The sequence below is a fragment of the Pelodiscus sinensis genome, chromosome 3, assembly GCF_052426305.1.
Source record: "Pelodiscus sinensis isolate ZL-2025 chromosome 3, ASM5242630v1, whole genome shotgun sequence".
Lineage (NCBI taxonomy): Eukaryota > Metazoa > Chordata > Testudines > Trionychidae > Pelodiscus > Pelodiscus sinensis.
Genome location: NC_143054.1, coordinates 14,953,754 through 14,976,078, shown reverse-complemented (window position 1 = coordinate 14,976,078; position 22,325 = coordinate 14,953,754). Strand labels below are relative to the sequence as shown.

The 22,325-nt window shown below is 44.1% G+C and overlaps 1 protein-coding gene across 6 annotated transcripts in view; it reads right to left on the bottom strand.

The window, feature by feature from the left end:
* The window catches only part of CD2AP (CD2 associated protein), a 141,818-nt gene that overhangs the window by 3,537 nt on the left and 115,956 nt on the right, over positions 1-22,325 (bottom strand). For all 6 annotated transcript variants that reach the window (XM_075923393.2, XM_075923392.2, XM_075923389.2 and 3 more), the window contains 4 exons: positions 14,506-14,621; positions 13,120-13,209; positions 5,962-6,146; positions 5,271-5,334 (listed from right to left, as the gene is read on the bottom strand). In XM_075923393.2, coding sequence (XP_075779508.1) covers positions 5,271-5,334; positions 5,962-6,146; positions 13,120-13,209; positions 14,506-14,621 — 455 coding nt within the window. The remainder of the gene's footprint in view (positions 1-5,270; positions 5,335-5,961; positions 6,147-13,119; positions 13,210-14,505; positions 14,622-22,325) is intronic.

Below are 22,325 nucleotides of genomic sequence, written 5' to 3'. Positions count from 1 at the left end.
AAGCACAGATTTAACTACCCTGTGCTTCATTTGCATTTTTACATTTGAGTGCTTTTTCGAAAAAGGCTTTTTTGAAAGTGAAAGCGCAGTATAGACGCGGTTCTTTTGAAGAAAAAAAAAAAAAAACTTGAGTAGTATGGGTTCTTTTGAAAGAGGTTTGTTTTCCCCGAAAGAACCGGGTCTAGACTGCACTTTCACTTTCGAAAAAGCCTTTCGAAAAATTACTCCAATGTAAATATGCAAATGAAGCACGGGATATTTAAATCCGCACTTCATTTGCGCTTTCGATTTGCCTAATTTACATTCCTCTTTCAAAAGAGGAATGTAGTTTAGATGTGCCCAGAACGATGAAAGTAATAAAGTTTGTTATTTCAGGTGCATGATATATTACAGTATCAGGTGGAGCAGTGCCGCAGAGGGTTGGATTCCTCTGTGTGCGCACCACTGCTTAAAGCGACGCCATTTGTACAGGTAAGTCTCGTGTCTCGTTTGCCTCCTGCTGTGCAGCAGTATGTTTCTCACTTGCTGGGAACACTGCTGCTTTGCTTCTGAGAATCACATAGGTACCATGCCGTCAAGTGTAGCATTCGTGGTTGAGGATGAAGTATTGAGCCACTGTTCTGGGAGAGAAGGTCCGGTTGGTTCAGAAGTGGGCAGGGAGGTTGTAGAGACAGTTGGATAAAGACATGGGAACCATGTCTGTTGAGGTCACACTGGGGATATTAGAATCACTCAGGCCCAATCTTCCTGTATCTTTCCAAGGACTCAGGGAATGAGGAGGATAGGAGGAAAGGCGTATAGTAAATGGGTCCCCAAGAAAGGAGCATTGTATCTCTCAGGGAGCCGTGTCCTATGCCCGCTCTCGAACAGTATTGGGGGCATTTGGAGTTCTGTCTGGTCGCAAAGAGGTCTATCTGAGGTACATCCCGACATTGGAAAAGCTCATGAGTGATGTGATCATGCAGCTTCCACTTGTGCTCTTTGAGGAAGTTACGGCTGAGGGTGTCTGCCATAATATTCTTGTCCCCAGGTAAGTATGCTACCGTGATGGTTATTTTGTGGCGGATAACCAATTCCACAGCTTGACTGCCTCTGCGCATAATGACTAGGACCTTGCACCCCCTTGGCAATTGCGGTAGAACATAGTAGTCATGTTGTCGGTGAGAATACGCACCAAAGACCCTTGGATGTGCGGGAGGAAGTGCTTGCATGCATTGTGAACAGATTGAAGCTTGAGCAGGTTTATGTGGAGTTTGGACTCATCTTTGGACCATTTCCCTTGCGCAATCTGTTGTTAGAAGTGGGCACCCCAGCCCATCAGCGAGGTGTCGTCCAGATAGGGGAATATTGTAATGCCGTTGTATCTGAGATGTGCTGCTGCCACCGTGAGGATACTGGAAAAGACTCTGGGGGCAGAGGAGAGTCTGAATGGGAAGACTCTGTACTGGAAGAGATGTGAAGCTACCACGAATCGTATGAAACGCCTTTGTGCGGGATGTATTGTGATGTGAAAGTATGCATCTTGAAGGTCGAGGGCTCCGAACCAGCCCCCTCTGTCCAGTGCCAGAACTATAGTGAGGAGAGTGATCATTTTGAATTGCTGCTTGTTGAGGTACTTGTAATTTCCACAGGTCCAAGATGGGCCTCCAATCCCCTGACCTTTTCTCAGTGAGAAAGTAGTTCAAATACAAACCTCCCCCTTCTAATCTTTTTGTAACTCGATCTATGGCTCCTATATTGAGGAGATGTTGCACCTCTTGGAAAAGCAGTGTGTCATGAGAGAGGTCCCTGAAGAGGGAGGGAGAAAGTGCGGAGGTGCTATGAAGGGGATAAAATATCCATGGTTAATGATTTCTAGTACCCACCGATCTGTGGTGATTGCTGCCTATTGATTGTAAAAAGGGTGCAAGCGGAGGTGAAATATGTTGGACTCACCAGGTACTAGAGTGGAAGGGCGGTCAGGTAGACCCTCGACCAAATTCTCAAACTTGCTGCCTAGAGACATGAGTTGTAGAAGAGCGGTTGTTAGGGGCTCTTCTACTGTGGTTTCGAGGACGGAAGCGATTCTGTTCAAGAGGTTGGTACTGCTGTTGTCTAGTAAAGGCCGTGTCCTGTGTCTCTGGTAAGGTGTGTAGTGCTTCCTCCAGTAGGGTGGAGAGTACATCCCCAATGTGCTTAAAGTAGTGCGCAAATCTTTGTTAAAGGGCAAAGCCTCGTTAGTACCGATAGCAAATAATTTGGTCTTATCAAAGGGCAGGTCCTCTACTTTGGCCTGGAGGTCCTTAGGCACTCCTGTTGCTTGCAGCCAATATGCACATCTCATTACCACAGACGTCAGAGTAGACCTAGCCGCAGTATCTGTTGCGTCTAGAGCCATTTGCAGCACTGTCCTGGATATAATGTATCCTTCTTTAATGATTGCCTTAGAATAGGTCTTTTGTCCTCTGCAATATCGTGCATAAGCTCTGTTAGTTTCGTGTAATTATCAAAATCATAATTTGCAAGCAGTGCTATATAGTTGGGTCTGTGAAGCTGCAGGGTTGAGGAGCACATCTTCCTCCCAAAGACATCGAGGCATTTGTGGTCCTTGTCCTGTGTCTGAACCTTGTGCTGCAGGTTTTTGGTCCTTTGGTTTGCAGCATTAACCACCAAGGAGTTAGGTTGAGGGTTTAAGTACAGGAATTCCATGCCCTTTGACGGGACAAAATACTTTCTATCACCCCTTTTGTTGGTCGGGGGGGGGGGGGGGGGGGCTGTGGCTTGCCATACTTAGTCGGCTGCCTCAAGAATAGCTTAATCTAGATCAGTGTTTCTCGACCAGTGGTACAAGTACCCTCAGGGGTACTTGAGAGAAGTATTTCAAAACTGGGCTTGTTTAGTTTGGAAAAAAGATTAAGGGGGGACATGATAGCGGCTTTCAAATATCTAAAAGGGTGTCACAAGGAGGAAGGAGAAAATTTGTTCCTCTTGGTTTCTGAGGACAGGACAAGGAGTAATGGGCTTAAAGTGCAGCAGGGGAGGTTTAGATTGGACATTAGGAAAAAATTCCTAACTGTCAGGGTGGTCAAATATTGGAATAAATTGCCAAGGGAGGTGGTGGAATCTCCTTCTCTGGAGATATTTAAGAACAGGTTAGATAGACATCTGTCAGGGATGGTGTAGACGGAGCTTGGTCCTGCCTTGAGGGCGGGGGGCTGGACTCGATGACCTCTCGAGGTCCCTTCGAGTCCTATGATTCTATGATTCTAACATAACTGAAATTTGGAGAGAATTGAATTTGTTTTAGTTTTACAGTGCTTTATTATTTTTGTACTGTTTACACCCACAAATTTCATCACCCACCCAGTTACGATTAAGTTGTTTAAACAAATGTGTTGCAATGGTAGAAAAAATGTGTGTGTCTGAAAACTGTAGGTACTGTGGGGCACTTACTTTTTTTAAAAAGGGGGTAACTTTATAAAAAAAGTTGAGAAACACTGGTCTAGAGGCAGGGCGATTTTGCAGAAGGTTCTTTAGGAGCTTGTGGTGTTTTTCCTGCACCTCTGATAAGACTACCTCTGACTGATAGCTATTCTCTTAAATAGATCCAGGAATGGTTTAAGATCATCACTAGGTGCTGGATCATTCAGGATAACTGCTTCATCAGGAGCGGAGGAGGGGTTATCATTGAGTGGTATGTCTGATTGCTGGACCACTGGTTCATCCTCAATTTGCCCTCGGATGGGGAATGCGATGGGGCTGAACGTATAGAGATCACAGACCTCTGTGCAGGGGTTGGAGGAGCAGTGGAGGTATGATGTGGTGCCTTATAGCGATAGGGGGACCATCAGTTATGGTTTCTGTTATAGTGGTAACATTCCAGATGCCAAAGATGATCTTAATAATGAGGTAAGCCATATGCCCCATAAGGTACATATGCTCTCTCTGGGGAGGAGTGTTCAGAGGAGAACCTACTCCTTGAATCCCCTTGGTAGACACTGATTTGAGACAAGGCAGGTGAACATGGCGAGCCCCTTACTGGTAATGGGAGTGAGAGTGGTGCTGTGTCGAAGGCCATATGGGGGCCCCATTCTGGGCCTCCTGTCCTGTCATGATGGTGCCTGTGTTTTGCACATTGGGCAACGGCTGTGGGATGATGCCCTGTGAGCCACTGCTGAGTCCCCCAGTACGTGAGGTGGTGGCATGGGAATGGTCGCGACCCCAGGGGATGTGGGGTTAGCATGAGGCACTGGAAGGCAGCTGGGAATAGCTCTGTCACTGAGTGTGCTCAAGGCACCCCGGGTGTCCTGATGTCATTTGTGCCTCTGTTACATCAGGGCCCTTAGTAGGTGCTCTTTTTGATGCGTGGACAGGTGGTTTGATCGCCTGTTTAGAGTGTGTTCTTGAGTCTGTCATAGAAGAGGCTTGAGATTTCCCCATGTCTGAGGTGCCCGGTTCATCCCCTTTATTGATTCTTGGGGGGCGAGAACAGGCTGGTAAGGGTCTGGTTTCTGACCGTGCCTTCTGAGATAAATGGCTGGAGGATTGCCCTGAGAGGATTTTGCACTCAAGCCCTTATTGCCCCCTTTATAGCTACGAAGGTCAAGGGCTTTGTCAATAGACAGCACGCAGCCTGAGAGCTCTCTTTCCTTGCAAGCCCTCGCTGTCAGGATGCAGCAGTGGACACATTTTTGTTGTATATGCGTGTCCCCCAAACAGTGTATGCATTCACTGTGGGCATCAGAGGTTGGCATAGGCTCCCGGCAACTTCCACATTTCTTGTCCTTAGGCAGGACTGGCATGTCTCCCCAAGGCTGAGTATGCTACCCAATCTGTGTAAACCAAGCTACCTGCTTGCATTACTAGTTGGTTTATTTGTTAGGTTGTTGTATGTTTTTGGTTTCACTGGGCTGCTACAGCTTGTCCCTGTGTGGCAGTGAGAGCTGCTAGCAGCTTTTTTGTTTGTTTTTGTTTGAATAAAGAGAGGAGTCTATCTAAAGTACTCAATTGGTTGTCAATTGTTTCTCTTGGATAAGCAGAGCATGCCAAGGAGGAGAGGGTTGAGCTCCATCAGTGGGGGGCAGGGGAGGGCTGAGGGAAAAGTAGGCTACTTCAAAGGTGGGAATGCCGCACTCCACTCAAGCATGTGCAGCCTGCCTGATGACTGCTTAAAAATGACGAGTCCGACACCAACAGTGGAGCACCCACAAGGACATCCCTCGAAGAGCCACCTCTGGTGTCATCAGTATCGTATGCACATGTCTATCCACTTTCCTTGTCCCTAAAATTACCTCTAGGTTATTTCGCATCATCTTCTCCTCCGCCAAATCTTTTCTTAATTTTTCCAGTTCTTTCCTATAAATTATAAATACAATTAAAATATTATTCTAAATGAAATTTAAAAAAAAATCTATCATCTTATATTTTATAGTGTTGGGAACTGAAGTTATTGACACTGACAGGAGTATTAATTCATGCAACAGATTTTTGTAACACTGTACCACATATATGCAACACATATTTAAGAATTCATTAGGAATATTTTCCATGCAAGATTAGTCTTACAATGTGTGTAAAAGATTGAGATAAGACAAGCTCACTAAAGGGGCTGTCCTATTTACATACATCTTGAGCTGAGTTTTGAAAAAGCATCTCTGACCCTTACTCCTTTATAAGAATTTGTATTTTTGCTTAGAAGAAGAGTACGCATTTATGACATATTTGTAACAGTGATTAAAAAAAAAGAACACAAGAGGAAAAGGAGGTAGAATGCAACTTCAGCAATATTTCTCAATGAAAATTAATATATATTCATTATATGAGCCTGCTAGATGAACTTCTAAAACAAGGTGTTTAATGTAGTCCAGGAGCAATCAGTATGGAAAACCTACCTTTGAAAGAAGTTTTCCAGTATATAATATTTAGAAGCAAAGTTGTGAAATTTATTCAATTGAGGCGTAAGAGGAATTAAATAATATTTACCCGTGTTCTTTTTTCAGTGCTTCTACAATGCTCAACAACTCACTAATCTGAGCCCTGAGATCATCCACAGAATTTTTTCTCCCATCATCTATTTGGTCTTTAACTGTGATTTCTCCAGGAGTTGAACTGAGTACAACAGAATTTGTCCTTGGAGATGTAGACAGAGGTGAAGGGATCACAGGTGGCTGAAAAATCAATTAAAAGGTAACAATGAGTTCACTATACATTAGGGAACATACCTCGCACAATGTGGTTTTAAGTACCTTTTCAGATTAATTTATTACACTATAAAAATGGCAATCAGAATTACAGGTCGGACCTCCCTGGTCCTGCACTCCTGGGATCTGAGTGGTCCCGAACGATAGTTTGCCGGACCAAGGGAAATCGAGGCTCTCCGCCTGGCTGTCAGTGCTGTGTTCCCTGCTGTCTCCAGCCCCTCACCATGCGAGCTCTGGACATGGGGTTGGCCTCGCTGCTCCAGTCCCGGCGTGTATTGAGCTGCCAGTCCCACTGCTGCTAGCCGCTACTGGTCGCTGGCCCCACTGCTTCCAGCCCCAGCCTTAAATCTGGCCAGGCCAGGCTTACTGGTTCCAGCAATATCCATGGTCCATGGATGTTGCCGAACTAGAGATTCCCGGATTTTAAAGATTCAACCTGTAACCCGTTTGTAACACTGATTTTATTAGAATGTACTGGATGTTTCTGTATTGCGGGCATTTCAGTTTTTACAAAAGAGGTGATAGGAAGAGCACTCCATTTTACAAGGCAGTACATATTTATGCCAGGTAATGTTCTGCCAGTAATGGATGAATAAGGAAAAAGAGCCTGTTTGGCATGTCTCCCATGGCCTGGAACAAGCACCCTGAGAAGTTACTCACCCAGTGGAGTAACGATGGTTCTTTGAGATGTGTGTCCCTGTGGATGCTCTACTCAGGTCTCGGTGTGTCCTCGTGGTGCTCATCGGATATTTTTGATGAGCAGTGCCTCTCGCACCTTGCCTGCGCATCCAGCGTCTTGCACCCTTGCCATTTGTCCAGTGCATGCACGGCACGAGCCTATCTGTTCCTTTCCTACTTTAAATCCCCTAAAGACTCCAAGTAGAGGGAAGGACAGGAGAGTAGAGGAGCATCCACAAAGACACATCTCGAAGAACCATCGTGACTGCACCGGGTGAGTAACGTCTTCATTGAGTGGTGTGTCTGGGTGCTCCACTCAGGTGAGTCAGTGGCAATACCTGCCAGATGGTGGTGGGCATTGGAGTCACTTATGTAGAGGAAGGAAGGACCGCATCTGCCAGAGATCTGGAAGATATTTGTCCTTTCTGCAGAGCATAATGTGGTGTGAAAGTGTGATGAGAAGACCATGTGGCTGCTCTACAAATGTCCACCAATTGTACGTTGCTTAGGAAAGCCATTGTTGTGGACATTGCATGCATGGAATGAGACCTAATAATCTGTGATGGCTGCTTGCCACAAAGTTCATAAACTGTATGTATGCAGCTGGCAATCCATTTGGATAGACTCTATGTGGAGACAGCTATTCCTGTATGTGGTCCAGGCCATGCTACAAAGAGTATCTGATTTTCTTGCTTTCCTAGTTCTCTCCAGGTAGACTTAATCGCTCGCCTTGCATCTAACATGTGCAATATGGCCTCCAAGGAGGAAATAGAGGAGTTATAGGAAAATAAGCAAGTAAATGGGTTCATTTAAGTGGAAGTAGGATATGACCTTCGGAAGGAACTTTGGATGAGGCCTGAGTATAACGTTATCCTTGGTAAAGGTAGTGAAAGGTGGGTCTGCCAAGAGGGCTGCAATTTTGCCCACCTGACCTGCTGATGTTATTGTCACTATGAACGCCACCTTCACGGATAGGAATTGTGGTGATGTAGTGGCTAGTGGCTCAAGGGGTGGTCCAGTGAGCATGTCAAGAACCAAATTCAAGTCCCATGGTGGCATTGGGGGGGAGGGAAGGAGGAAACGGGATGCAGGTTTGGGAGTGTTTTCTTCAGGCCTGTGAGAAATTGTTTCACCATTGGATGCACAGAAAGAGAAATGGTTTACAGGTTCGTGGAACACCGTGACTGCCACCAGGTAGACCTGGGTAGAGCTGAAGGAGAGACCTGTATTGCTGAGGTCCATGAAATACTCCAGCAAGTTATAGGGGTGGTATTGGGATGTAAATTGCCTGCCGTGCACCATTATTGAAAGCGTGTCCATTTGTTTTGGTAGGTGCTTCTTATGGAGGGCCGTCGTCTGTTCAGTAGAATGTGTCTGACCCTGTCCGAACAGGTAAGTTGTTAATTCTGGAGTCATGGAGAAGCTATGCCACGAGTTTCAGAGTTTTGACGCTCTGATGGCATGTCCTGCTATGGCGCTGCGTCAAGAGGTTTGGCACCACGGGGAGAGCTAGTGTAGGTTAGGGAACCAGGGTTGTCTCTGCCAGGAGGATGCCATTAAAATTAACTGTGACCTGGTCAGATTGGATGTTGTTGATCACCCTGGTGAGAAGAGGGATTGGTGGAAAGGCGTAGAGTAGGGGAGCCATCTAGTGGATGGTGACGGCATCCCCATCTGACCTCTTGCCCAGTCCTGCACGAGAGCAGAACTTGTGGCATTTGCGGTTGAGTGGTGTTGCAAAGAGGTCCATAGTTAGGAAACCTCATTTGCGAAAAATGGAAAGGAGAATATTGGTATTAATTTCCCACTTGTATTGGTCTGAGAAGTTTCTGCTGTCCCGGTATAGATGTGGCAGTTGGAGTTACAAGGTTCCTGATACACCAGTTCCAAAATCTGATTGCTTCTGCACATAATGAGCGTGATCTGGCACCCCCCATTGGCTGAAATAGAACAGAGGGTGTGTTGTCCGTGAGGACATGAATGACTCTACCTTTTATCAGGGGGAAGGAAATGGGTGCATGCATTGCGAATGGTCCTGAGCTCCAGGATGTTGACATGGAAGTGTCTTTCCCATTGGGACCATGTGCCCTGTATTGACCTTGCACCACAATGGGCACCCCCACTCCCCCAGTCCATAAGTGATGCATCTGTCGTTATAGTTACTGACGGATCTGGGCAGTGGAAGGGTATACTGGCAAGTAGATTGGTTGGAGAAGTTCACCAGTCGAGAGATTGCAGTACTGGGAAAGGAAGCGTCAGGCGCTTTGCAAGGCTGTGTTGGGTTGGAATGTAGGTGGTTGCGAGCCAATGCTGTACGCAGCACATGTGTAGTTTCGCAAATAGGCCAATGAGGTTGTGGCCACCATGTGCCCTGACAACTGGAGGAACGTCTGGACTGTGGAAAAAGGGAGTATGCTTGACCCCCCCCCCCCCCCCGAATGAGGTCACAGATTATTTTGAATCTTTGTGGTGGCAGGTAGGCTCTTGCTGTCACCGAGTCTAGGAGTGCCCTGATAAATTCTATTTTTTGTGTGGGCTGTATAGTGGACTTTTGTATATTGATAAGCAGGCCATGGTGGGAAAAAACATTCCCTGATAACGGTTGTCATCGTTACAGTTTGTTGACAAGTGGAGCCCTTGATAAGACAATCATCAAGGTAAGGGAAGATGACGACGTTCTGTCTTCTGAGGAAGGCTATGACTATGGTTAGCATCTTGGAGAACACTCGAGGGGCCATAGAAAGACCAAAGGGAAGGACCCTGTATTGGTAACAGTCTTGAGCTAAGACGAAGCTGAGAAATCTCCTGTGGGCAGAGTGGATGGTTACATGAAAATATACATTTTGAAGGTTGAAGACTGAGAACCAGTCCCCTCTGTCCAGTGCAGGTCTGATAGCTGCCAGGGTCACCATCCTGAATTGTGTGTTGAAGATGAATTTGCCTCATCTAGTCTAGTGGATCTGGGGTAACGTGAGGAACTCTCCGAGTCCAAACGAGGTAAGTTATCGTTATAATTGGAACCGGCACGTGTTATTGCTGAGGGTGGGTGAGTGAGGAATGTGTGAATATGGCCGGGGATCGCATAGACATGTACTGTTGTGATGTAGGAGCTGTATCTCTTGACCGTTAGGTTGGAAGGAACGTGGTTGGTACCTTTGCCATGGTTCCCAGGGTGCCCACTGAGGCTAGAACTATTGTGGAGGATCCATCCACAGTTGGCTATGCCACATGGGATGTTGTTGTAGGAAATGATCTCGATATGAATGCCAGGAAGCCACTGATCCTGATGGAGATGAATGGCATGATAAAAATCCGCTCCTATAGTCAGTTCTTGGTGAGAGCAGCATTGGAGAGTGGGGAGCCCTTTCTGGCATATGAGTGTGCCCCTGGCTATAAGACACCACTGAGGAGCGTGGTGAGCAAACTCCTGATCTGAGCGGTGTGCTTGGCTGAGGAGACTTGTAACTGCCGCGTCTTGCACAGTGCTTTCTTTTGCTGCGGTGCCAGAGCGAGGTGAGGGTTGTTCTGACCGGTTTGTTTAGGCGCTTGTAGGAGCTGGTGATGGTGGCATATGTGGTTTTGTGGGTGCCGCTGCCTCAGCAGCGCCAATCAGTGTGGTGCACGTGGGTTCTGACTCAGCTCTCCTTGCAGGTGCAGTCTTCATAGAATACTAGGACCGGAAGGGACATCGAGAGGTCATCGAGTTCAGTCCCCTGTCCTCATGGCAGGACCAAATACTGACTAGACCATCCCGGATATTTATCTAACCTACTCTTAAATATCTCCAGAGATGGGGATTCTACAACCTCCCTGGGCAATTTATTCCAGTGTTTGACTACCCTCGCAGTTAGGAACTTTTTCCTAATGTCCAACCTAAACCTTCCTTGCTGCAGTTTAAGCCCATTGCTTCTTGTTCTATCCTCAGAGGCCAAGATGAACAAGTTTTCTCCCTCCTCCTTATGATACCCTTTTAGATACCTGAAAACAGCTATTGTGTCCCCCCCTTAGTCTTCTCTTTTCTAATCTAAACAAACCCAATTCTTTCAGCCTTCCTTCATTGGTCATGTTCTCTAGACCTTTAATCATTCTTGTTGCTCTACTCTAGACCCTCTCCAATTTCTCCACATCTTTCTGAAATGCGGTGCCCAGAACCAGACACAATACTCCAACTGAGGCCTAACCAGCGCAGAGTAGAGCGGAAGAATGACTTCTCGTGTCTTGCTCACAACACACCTCAACGCATCCCAGAATCACGTTTGCTTTTTTTTGCAACAGCATCACACTGCTGACTCATGTGTCTTGCATTTCTCCGCGGTGCCAGAGACTGATGGCACCAGGGAACACTGGTAATGAGCATGCTGGGGAAGCCCATGAAGCTTGTGAGCCTTTCCGGGGTGGTGAAGCAGCCCTGTCACTGGGCTTCTGCTGTCCCCGTGTCCCCTCAGGTTTGTCCCGTGGAGGTTGCAGAGACTTCTCCGAGGGGTTAAGCAGCATTTTGCAGTCTTTTCTGGCTCTGGCTGTCATGTTCTGACAGTGCGGGCACCTATATGCTGCATGAGTCTCTCCCAGGCATTTACCAAAGGAGGCATGGCCATCAGAAATGGGCATCGAGTCTCGGCAAGACTCGGCACTTGTCTTTTTTTTCCCCCCCAAATGAACACTGAAAATAGCCTTAACTGACTAAACTATGAGAGAAAAGTCTAAAATAAGTATAGTAATTTTGTTTTTCCTTTCAGGAAGAAGAGCATTGCTTTGACTCCATCTTCAGCTGAGGACAGTAGAAAAGGAATTGACGGCCATGTCAACACTCGACAAACGGCAGTGGTGCAAGACGCTGGGTGCGCATGCGCAGCACGAGGGGCACTGCTCATCAAAAATCTCCAATCAGCAGTGTGAGGACTCACCGAGACCTGAGTGGAACACCCATAGACACACTACTCAATGAAGAACTGAAGTTACTCCAAAATCCTCCTTAAGATCTCGTGTGCGGAAGCGGATTAATTGTAGCTTGACTTCACACACCTGACTGGCTTTTAAACACTGTGGGAGGCTATGCCCACTTCCCCTCAGAAGGTCTCTTGAAAGGCACAAATACAGAAGAAGTGGGAAAACACCACAGGGAACCTGAAGGCTCTCAAGTCCCTCATACTTGGGTGCTCTGGATGTGTGTCTTGTGCTGGACACAACCTGAGTTGGCCAGCCAATAAACCTGGCCCCTAACCAGGCTGGCAAAAGCCAGAGGCTCCTTTTTTAGTAGAGGAGATGGTCCAGAGCAACATGCTGGTCAAGAGACACCCATTATTAAAGGTGCTATGGTAGGCCCAGATTGCCACTGCTTCCTTTAGAGTACCATCTTCTAAATGCTGCTGCTGCTTTGAGTGAGGAACTAAGTCAATTAACAGAACTCTCTCTCACAAGTGTTACTTAGACTATGCTGTTTGCAGCAGCAGTCATCTGTTTGTTCTCTGCATTACACTGCAGCTCTCAGGCACTACCACAGTACAAATATAATAATAATGAGCAAGACTGGGGAGCGGAGGCAGGCTGAAAGAGCAGAACAAGGCACCAGAACCTTAGTAACTGAAGCAGTTTTACCCAAGAGGAACAGTCTACTTAAGAGTAAGAGCCCTCCTTTCCAGAAATCATTTTTTTGTAATGCTCCAGGAGAGAGGTGGGACTCTCCTAGGAATCACAGAAGTTGTCCTAGAGTGACAGGAGTTGCTGGCATCCCTCTTCATACTAGGTTGTCCTCTCTCAACACACTCCCAAGTCTCCACCTTTCCACAAATGCTCATTGGCAATCCTGGCCTCCTGCCATCAGATTAACTTTAGAAGTAACATTCACAGAAGTTTTTAGCAGCTATCTGGAAACTCCAGGATAACACCACCACCTCTCATCTTTTCACAAATACAATGTAATGGGACTCCCTAAAGTCAGTTATTAAGCAAGCTTCCAGGGTCATAACTGAGGAAGCTATGCCATTCTGCATGCCTTGTCTACTCAAACCTGCTTTTCTTTATCCAGGAGCTAGGTGGCACAGCACACATCCAACATACCATTGGAACTGGAACCAATAGTTCTGTGCTACTTAATATTGATTCCTGCATCAATGCTGCTATGCATTTAGCTCAGATACAGCACCTGTGTTTGTAAGTACTTGCAATCTATATGGCAGCATTATCAGCATGTGTACATACAACCAAAATGAATGGCACTGGGCTAGTAGCTTGATAGGAGAATCTAATAATTTCAACTTCATACCTTTTTAACTTCAGATGGCTTTGGTTTGGCACTTTCCTCCTCCTCTTTATGCACCTTCACAATTTTTTCTGTATTCTCATTTTGAGTTGGCTGGTAAATAAAAACCATGTATATAGAATATGCTCAGAGTACATTAAACAAAGTTACAAGTCCTAGGATGGAGTAAAACAGGAGCAGGTAATAAGTGGACACAGTTCCAAATCCAGACACTCCCAGCTTCTGCTTCTCTCCTTCCCCTAAGTGCGTCCCACTGGCTGCCAGTCAGTCATTTGGCAGTGTGCCAGAGGCACTGAAGAGAGGCAGGGATGAGTTGATAAGCAGGGCCTGCACTGGTGTGAGGCATCAGGGAGAATAGGAAGGGAAGAGAGAGTGGGTGCCCACCAGTGTGTGCTCAGCACCCACTCATTTTTTCTGTGCATGTTCCAGGCCCAGAGCACACCTGGAGTTGGAACGCATGTCTAGTGGATATGATAGGATCTCTTATAAGGCAGGAAGCAACTTGTATTAGAAAAGAGATATTTGTCTAATATGACAATGTAAAGCCTGAGATTGAGTTTCTATGTTTATGTTCTCTATGAATTTGGGCTTCTTCTATTAAGCTTTTTGTTTTTATCTAGCACAGATCTCTGTTGTGCCAACTGCATGGAGAATGTGCACCGAAGTGCACAGATAACTGGGAGGGGCTGATTTCATGTCTTCGGGAACAAGGTACCGGAGAAGAATGATCTGAGTGTCAGGGAGACCTGGGACTGGAAATGCTATTGATGTTACCATGCAAAGTAATTGATCCTGTGCTTGTGAACAGGCTACTGGTGTCAGGGAACTGAACCCCGGAGTTACATGGCAGATGGTAAATACCTACTGCTGCTTTGTGTGGCCCCCACAATATCACAGAAGTGCATTACAGTTCAACTGATGTAACCATATAATGACAAATCATAAATAAAATATTCTGCCTTCAAGATTTACTTATCCTGACACTGGATATTCTGTACATATGGACTGTAATCTACGCTAAACTATAAATTCCCAGAGCAGGGACTACGGGTTGTTACGGTTGTAAAACAGAGGACACGGCTGGAGTTGAAATATAAAAGCCCCACAGAGAAATTTCTCCTCTTGATGCTATTGGAGTAGTCAGGGAAATAGGAAACAAATGTCAATACAATGGAATAGAGGGGAAAATCTAATTTTTTTATCTGCAATCCTGATGCAGCTATATTCAGTTACACTCATTTTCATCTTTACCTTTTTTTTGTGGATACATGTTCCTATCAATACTCTTAGATGTTTGCTGATTAAATGACTTCCCTAGATCGTGATGTAGTCCATGTGAAATAGATATCCTAAATTTATCTTTCAGAAGAAAGCAGTCAATGTACTCACAGAATTGTTGCCATTGAAACGAGTAGGCAGCCTCCTGCCAGGCATCTTCGGTCTGCTTGCAGTAGGATGTGACAGATTATCTGAGGTAGCTATTACATCATCAAAACTTAAAAGATCTAGAAGGTGAGAACACAGACCCCCTTTAAATTCAGAAGGTTATCATGAAGTAAAGATTTTAAAAATTCAAAGATAAAATTGCTCAGAACAACTGTACATTCAAATTACTTTTAGCATACTATACTCTCAAGATTATGCAAGAAATAGTTATTGTATGCATTTTAATAAGTCTGGAAAACAACACTGTCACTAAAGAAGCTAGGCAGAATTGAAAGCTATTCACTAATAAAACAGTTAAAGAATTCAAATCCCCACCAGAACAAGGCAGGCTCAACTGAAAACATGTCATGAAGCAAATTTCAAACTCAAATGTTAAGGAAAATATACAGTTGTTTCTTGGAATATATTTTTAAAGGAAATTCAAAGTAACATAATTTTGAGCTGTGTCAGATCCCTTTTAAAAAACTTTCAGATAGTGAATTTTCCTATCTTTATACTCTTGAAATTAAGCATATAAATCAGAATGCAACACAGCCCTAAAAGAAGATACAAGAGGCATGATAAAATAAGTGGCACACATTCACTCATGTTAAACCGGCTTAAATGTGTACATCTAATTATAAAAATGGCTCCTAGTAGTTCTCATCTACAATTCCAGCTGACTTTACATATACAACAAACAAACTTGTCTTCAGACAAGCTGCAAGCATCCAAGAGATTTGTAGCCAAACACTGTAAATGTTTCACTTACATTTTTCTGCTAATTTAGATATCTTTTCAAGTTAGGTGAGAATTTGCCTGTGCTTGTGATTCTACATAAAGAAACTTGTAATTTAAGCATTATTTCCTCTCATTCTCTGACTCCACCTTGGTCCTTGAGATAAACGTTGGTTATTTGCACCTCAGAAATACAAATGTCCATTAAGACAAAGCCACCATTTAACGGTATGGGTAAATTATTTTAGGGTGATAAAAATTAAAGTAGTTCAAGGTAGTTTACTTACTATTGGCTATGGGTTAATTAACCTCTTAATGCCTCAATTTACCCATCTGTAAAACAGTTAATACTTACCAAGCTAACAAAGGTATAGTGAGGCTTAAAGATGTGTGTGTAAAGCATTTACATATTAAAAGGATGCTCAATATTATTTCATGTCTTATGAAGAATATTTTAATTTGTAAGGTATCTACATAGTACATACTAATTTCCATTTTAGTTTAAATGTACAGTCTGTTAATGTTTATCTCTACAGTCAAATCTTGATAATGGACTTGAATGCAAATCAATACACAGTATATTTGGTTCTACCACATGGATTATGATTTAACAATCAGCAGCTAATATTTAACTTCATTCTCTATTACACTGTCCTTCCAGGTGTCTCATCTAGCTTCAAAATGTAAGAATTATAGAAAACAGATGGAAAAGACCCTAGTAGGGCTATCTGGTAAGTCCTTCCATAGTATATTAGTGTTTTATCCAGAAGAGTTTCAAATAGCTTGAGTGATGAGGGTTTCACAGCCATGAGATCTCACTACTAGAAGTTCTTCCTGAAAATTTAAATCAATGCCTTTCCACTACTTTTAGCTACAGCCCTTTATACATCCTTAGGAATCTTTGCTTCCTTTTAGCGATTACAACTTTCAGATAACTCAACATGCCTATCCCACCTGCAGCAGGCTGCAGTAAGTTTGGTGGAGGGCAGATATACAGGTAATTGGGTGAGCAGGTTCTTGTTTCCAGCATAGGCTACCAAAGAATGCTGCCCAGCAATTAAGACAGGCAGGGATCTGGGACTCATTAAGAGCTGGCCTGCAGCAGCAGACTAAAGGGACACCTGCAGTCAGGTAGGGCTTGATGGTCAGCTAGAAAAGGTTTCCCCTCAGGTAAGGGGACGGGGTGAGGAGAGGAGTGAGGGACTGGAGCAGGGGAAGTATAAGGTGGAAAAGAACTGAAGGCCATAACTGGGAGAGAGTGTCAGGAGAAGTACCAAGGGAGTGGTTGGACAAGTGGCCCAGCGAGGGGCTATTATTCTGAGGGGATAAGAGCAGAAGCCCCACAAGTGGCTGCTACCTAGAGTCTTGGGCTGCAACCTGAAGTGGGTGGGACCAGGTTCCCCCCACCCTCCTCATGCCTAGTGGGCTGCCACCAGAGGAAAAAGGAACTTTTGGACCACAGAAGGGTTTTCCCTTTCAAACTACTGACTTGTTATTATGAAAATGGCTCATTAAGTGGGGAACCCTCACCTCAGAGAAACAAGAGGCAGTGGGAGGGTCACCAATGAGCGTGTGAGGCATACCAAAAATCTATCAGGAAGCGCAGGACCCAGGGGATGTGACCAGAACTCTGCCACACTCCATTTAGCTGCTGCTTAGCTAAACTGGACAAATTCTACTCAGATATTTTTAAGGGAACCTATCACAGCCCTAGAAAACATGTAATTCTGCTGGCAACAGAAGTGAAAATAGATATAAAGGAAATGGAGATCAGTGGAGAGAAATGGCAGGATAAATTTGAGAAGTGAGGAAAGGGAAGAGTGATGGGTGTAAGGAGACTGATGCAGAAGGCAGTTTAAGGAGGAAAGGATGGCCACAAGGCAAAAAGGTCATTGTAGTCAGGTACCCCACGGTATGCAATTTGTTTAATGTCATACAGTAGCTACTAAGGGGACACTTTTATATTCTAATGGTCCACCTAACCTCACAGCAGAAACACATGTTAAAAAGTAAACCTGGACCTCTGTTATATATCAGAGTAACAATGAGGACAAGAAAAGGAAAACTAACATATGATATTTATATATGTTTCATGTCTCAAGAAGTTTTGTTTCACCTGTGCAGGAAGGAGAAACCGTCTAGCAGTAAGCTTAGAGAGGTGCACAAACCGAATTACTTCATTTACTGTAAAGGATGCCAGCCTGTCTCCCATAGTCGAGTCACTCGCCAGGCACCTAGACCCAGCTCTACCCAGAAAGAGAAATATTTCATGAGGACTTGGGAGAAACAGAGTCCAGGGCTACACTTGTTGCCTGGAATACATCATGGAAGTACTGGGATGATCTGGAGAACTGTTTCATTGCTTTAAGGCTGCAAGTTCTTTGGGACAGACTGTTGCAGCTGAGTTAAATGCATAGTGTCACAAAGTGCTATCACAATAATAAAGGGAGCGCTCACTCTGTTAGTTTCTTCCTTATAGCTTTTCTTTCTCATTGGGTCAATAATGAGAATAGAATGTGGTTAACTTGATGCAAGAGCTTTTATTTACCTTTCTGTAATGTTACCCATAATGGGTGAATATTGACCCCACGAAAGTCAATGGTGAGTTTCAGAGGAACCAAAATTTTACCCGTTCAGTGCCAGCTGTAATTGTAAATAAACTATTTATTTATCAAAGACCTGTTTTATAGTTACTATATGGGCTTTTAGGAGTTCATCTACCAAAAAGAGCACTACATGTCAAAAAAAGAGCTCTAATTATCATACATGTACTGAATCAAAGAAAAGGTTGAAAGCTGTGACATTTTGCCAGACACGAGAAGGTTCAATCAACCTCAGGTGGTTATGATAAAGAAAGTAGCCTACTAAGAAAACCTGCTACCACCTAAATCTGCAGGTGCACATTACAGCAGGGCCAAGAGCAAGTCAAGATGTAACACAGAACAGAAAAAGATTGTCAGAAAAATGGCTGTCAACAATGTATCTAGCAATAGTTGGTAAATTTTGGCAGAGACAGTGTCCAGTAGTCTAGCATATACGGTTTTCCATTTGTGTGAAGCATTATAGGGTGCAACAAAAAAATGAGGTGAATGAAGAAGTGAATTAATCACCTGAAGTTGCAACGGTTTAGCAGCTCAAAATATTAGCTATACTGCAATTACACTATGTGAAACAAGGGAATCTAACATGTATATCATAGCAAGAAGACACAGACAGCTGTTTGTGCTGTCTTCTGCCCTAAGTCTAAACTTCAGCTGCAGAAAATATTAGAAGGCAAACATCATAAGTTACAGAATATTAAAACTTCAACAATGCAAAAAATGAGTTTATGTTATTAACTATAAGTATGGAGAAAAACAGTACACTGCAAATCATTGTAAATTAAATCAAAGGAAGATATTACATGTTATGGGAAGTAGTTAGACAATTTTTTATACAACATTACAGGTTTATAGGACAAGAAACCTACAGGGGAAATTATAAAGACTTTTTTTCAAAATGTAACATACAAGAATTAAAGAAAAAATACAAAACCAAAATCTATCAATGTGCATAGCAGACTTGAAAGCCAGATGTGTTTTTGTGTTTGCTTTACTGCAATCCAGTAAACCAATCCAACACCAGTCACTTCAGAAATGTGACTAATATTGAACATAATACCATTACAAAAAGCTGTATTTTGGGCCTTTCCTGACAGGTTAAATAATTCTGTGTAAATATTTGTATACTTTATGTAATCCCAAAATGAATTTAAAAGTAAATACTTCCTTGTCTGCTAGCTAAGGAAAATCTGCATCAAAAAACAAACAGGAAGGCATTTTAAAACAAAAACCTAATTTCAATATATACAAATTATATATGCAAATTAAAATTAATTCTGAGCTGCTAAAAAGAAAAGGCTACGTGCATGTACAGGTATGACACACAGCGTTTGGATTTCCTTATATAATGTTATCTTACCAAAATGGAGAAGGGTAGGGTAATTTCCTGACACGTAAGAAGGGAAACATGGCAAACAGGATAGGAAACAAAATCTGGAAAGAAAAGTCAAGGAGAGGAATGTCTAGAAAAAAGATTCTGAACAAAAAAAATTATTTTACAAAGCAGGAAAAAGAAACATTTGTAGAAGGAACAGAATTGTTTCACATGTTCAGCATATTAACATTATTTATATTATTATATATTCATATCTCAACACAGAATCACTGTTTATTTTCATTCTGTTACATTCTTGGTTTAACCGCCTCTAAATATGTGAGGAAATAGTGTCCTTTTCAAGTAAATTTTCAACAAATGGTGTTCAGAAGTCTTCATAAATATGACCACTGAAGTATTTATAGATGTCTAGCTGCAACAGCATGATTTTCAGAGGTGCTGAACTGACAGCAATACCACTGAGGCCAGTACCTCCAAAAAAATTGGACCTAACAAATATTGTTCATTTAGGGTACATCTAGACTACAAGCCTCTTTCGAAAGAGAGCGTCTAGACTGGAACCTCTTCTTTCAAAAAAAGTGAGCCGCTTTTTCGAAAGAGAGCATCCAGACTGCCTGGGTGCTCTTTCGAAAAAGCCCTGTTTGCATTCAAGAACGCCTTTTTTCAAAAGAGCACTTTCGAAAAAAGGCATTCTTCCTTGTGAAATTAGGAGTACCGCTGTCGAAAGAAAAGCCGTGTTCTTTCGATTTAATTTTGAAAGAACGCGGCTGTAGTCTAGATGCAGGTGAAGTTTTTTCGAAAAAAGGCTACTTTTTTCGGAAAAAACCCTGCAGTCTAGACATAGCCTTAGTAATTGTTCTGAGACCCTAAACTACTGGAAACAAGAATGGCAGTTAAAATGCCTATAAACTAGTTACAGGGAAACAAAGAAAATTAATGATTTTGGTAAAGCTTCATTCTCTGTGCATTCATGTCAAAGAAGTCACAGCAACAAGTTGTAAGACACTAATAGTGGTACGTGTTTCACTGGCACAAGTTTGGGACAACTGCATTACATGCTAGTGCTAAAACTATGAAAAAGTCATAGCAGATCATTCTAAGTATCCTTGGATAAAATCATTATGCCACACTTTGCGCCACCATGAACTCTGCATGTCATATTACATAAAACCTATTTTATGTACGTTTAAGAGAAATTAGAAAATATTTATTAAGACAGTTTTCTACTCCTGTCTGTGTAAAATCAAGTATATTAGGGTACGTCTAGACTACAGGCTTTTGTCGACAGAAGTTTTGTTGACAGATACTGTTGACAAAGAGCGTCTAGACTACATCCAGTTCTGTCGACATGACAGTGTAGACACAAAGGACAGTGTAGATGCAATGCCGCCTTCTGTCAACAGAACTGTGTCGACAAAAGGTGTTATTCTTTGTAGAATGAGGTTTACAGCCGTCGACAAAACTGCTGAGTTCTGTCGACGTTACGGTGACAGAACTCAGTGGCAGTGTAGACGCAGGGATAGTTTTGTCGACAAAAGTCCACTTTTATCAACAAAACCCTGTAGTCTAGACACACCCTTAGTTAATAGGAGTCCAAACATACTGGACTATAAAAGTGTAGAGGTGAATCTTGCCTCATGTGGCTTCAGAAAGGGATATTCTCCTTCTCCCCCTCCTTCTAGCTCCCCATGAGAAAATTCTCTCTTCTCTGAAATGCAAAAACAGTTTGTGGCACTTTGTTTTGGGTAACTGCAGCTTTTTGAAGCTGTTCAAGAATTTAGTGTTGAAGGCATTTCCATAGGTAAAAACAGATGATGTGGACCACACCAAAGTACATAATTTATTACGTTGTTTTGTGGCTTAGTACATGACTAACATGTCTACTTAGAAGATCTTTATGCGGACATACCAAACTTTGAGTTACCCATTTCTCAGATAAAACTCACAAGCCGTACAGATCTGTGTATGTGTATTTATAATACGGGCAATCCCTGAGTTACGCGGATCCAACTTATGTCGGATCCGCAGTTACGAACCGGGATTTTCTCGTCCCGGAGGACTGGAGCGGCGGGACGCCTGGTCCTGCTGCCCACCTCCTCCAGGGCGAGAAAAGCTGCTCCCCATCTCCCTGGTCTGCTGGGGGAGCCAGCAGACCAGGGAGACGCGGAGCAAAGCGGCAGAGGACCCGCGGCGCTTCCAGCTGATCTGGAAGCGCCGCGGGTCTGGCCCCGGGTCCTCCACTGCTTTGCTCAGCGTCTCCCTGGTCTGCTGGGGGGGGGGGGGGGGAAGACGCAGCTAGTGCCCCCCCCCCAGCAGACCAGGGAGACGTGGAGCAAAGCCCGGGGCCTGTGGTAGAGCAGGTGGGGCACTGCCGATTGGTCCCGCAGCACCGCTCCTTGGCGCTACTGGACCAACCCGGCAGCACCCCAGCTGCTCTGCCCCAGGCGTCCCCAAGTCAGCCGCTGCTGAAACTGACCAGCGGCTGACTACAGGAAGCCAGAGGCAGAGTTGCTCTGCCCCGGGCTTCCTGGAATCAGCTGCTGATCAGTTTCAGCAGCAGCTGACTTGGGGACGCCTGGGGTTCTTAAGCTGAATCTGTATGTAAGTCGGAACTGGCGTCCAGATTCAGCCGCTGTTGAAACTGATCAGTTTCAGCAGCCGCTGAATCTGGATGCCAGTTCCGACTTACATACAGATTTAACTTAAGAACAAACCTACAGTCCCTATTTTGAACGTAACCCGGGGACTGCCTGTACAAGATCCTGATCTTGCCACTGATTTCATGCACACAGTTCCCCTGAGCTCATAGGGAGGTAGTTGAAGGCTGATACTATATCACTTTTGAATGCTTGTTTCATGTAAGATAAGCATGTGTCCAGAATTGGACTGCAACCCCTTGTCAAATAGGGAACCTGGAGGCTCTGGTCAGCACCACGGCAGACTGTTGACTGTCTGGTTGGCACGCAGCAGGATAACAGGCTCCGTGCCAGGTATATCACTGTGTTGCGGCTCCTAGCTGGTCCCAGCCTGTGAGGTTGTTGCTGTGGCACCTGGTGCCTCCAGCATTCTTCATTATATCCTGGCCCTGGCCGCCTCCTCCCTCTCCCCAA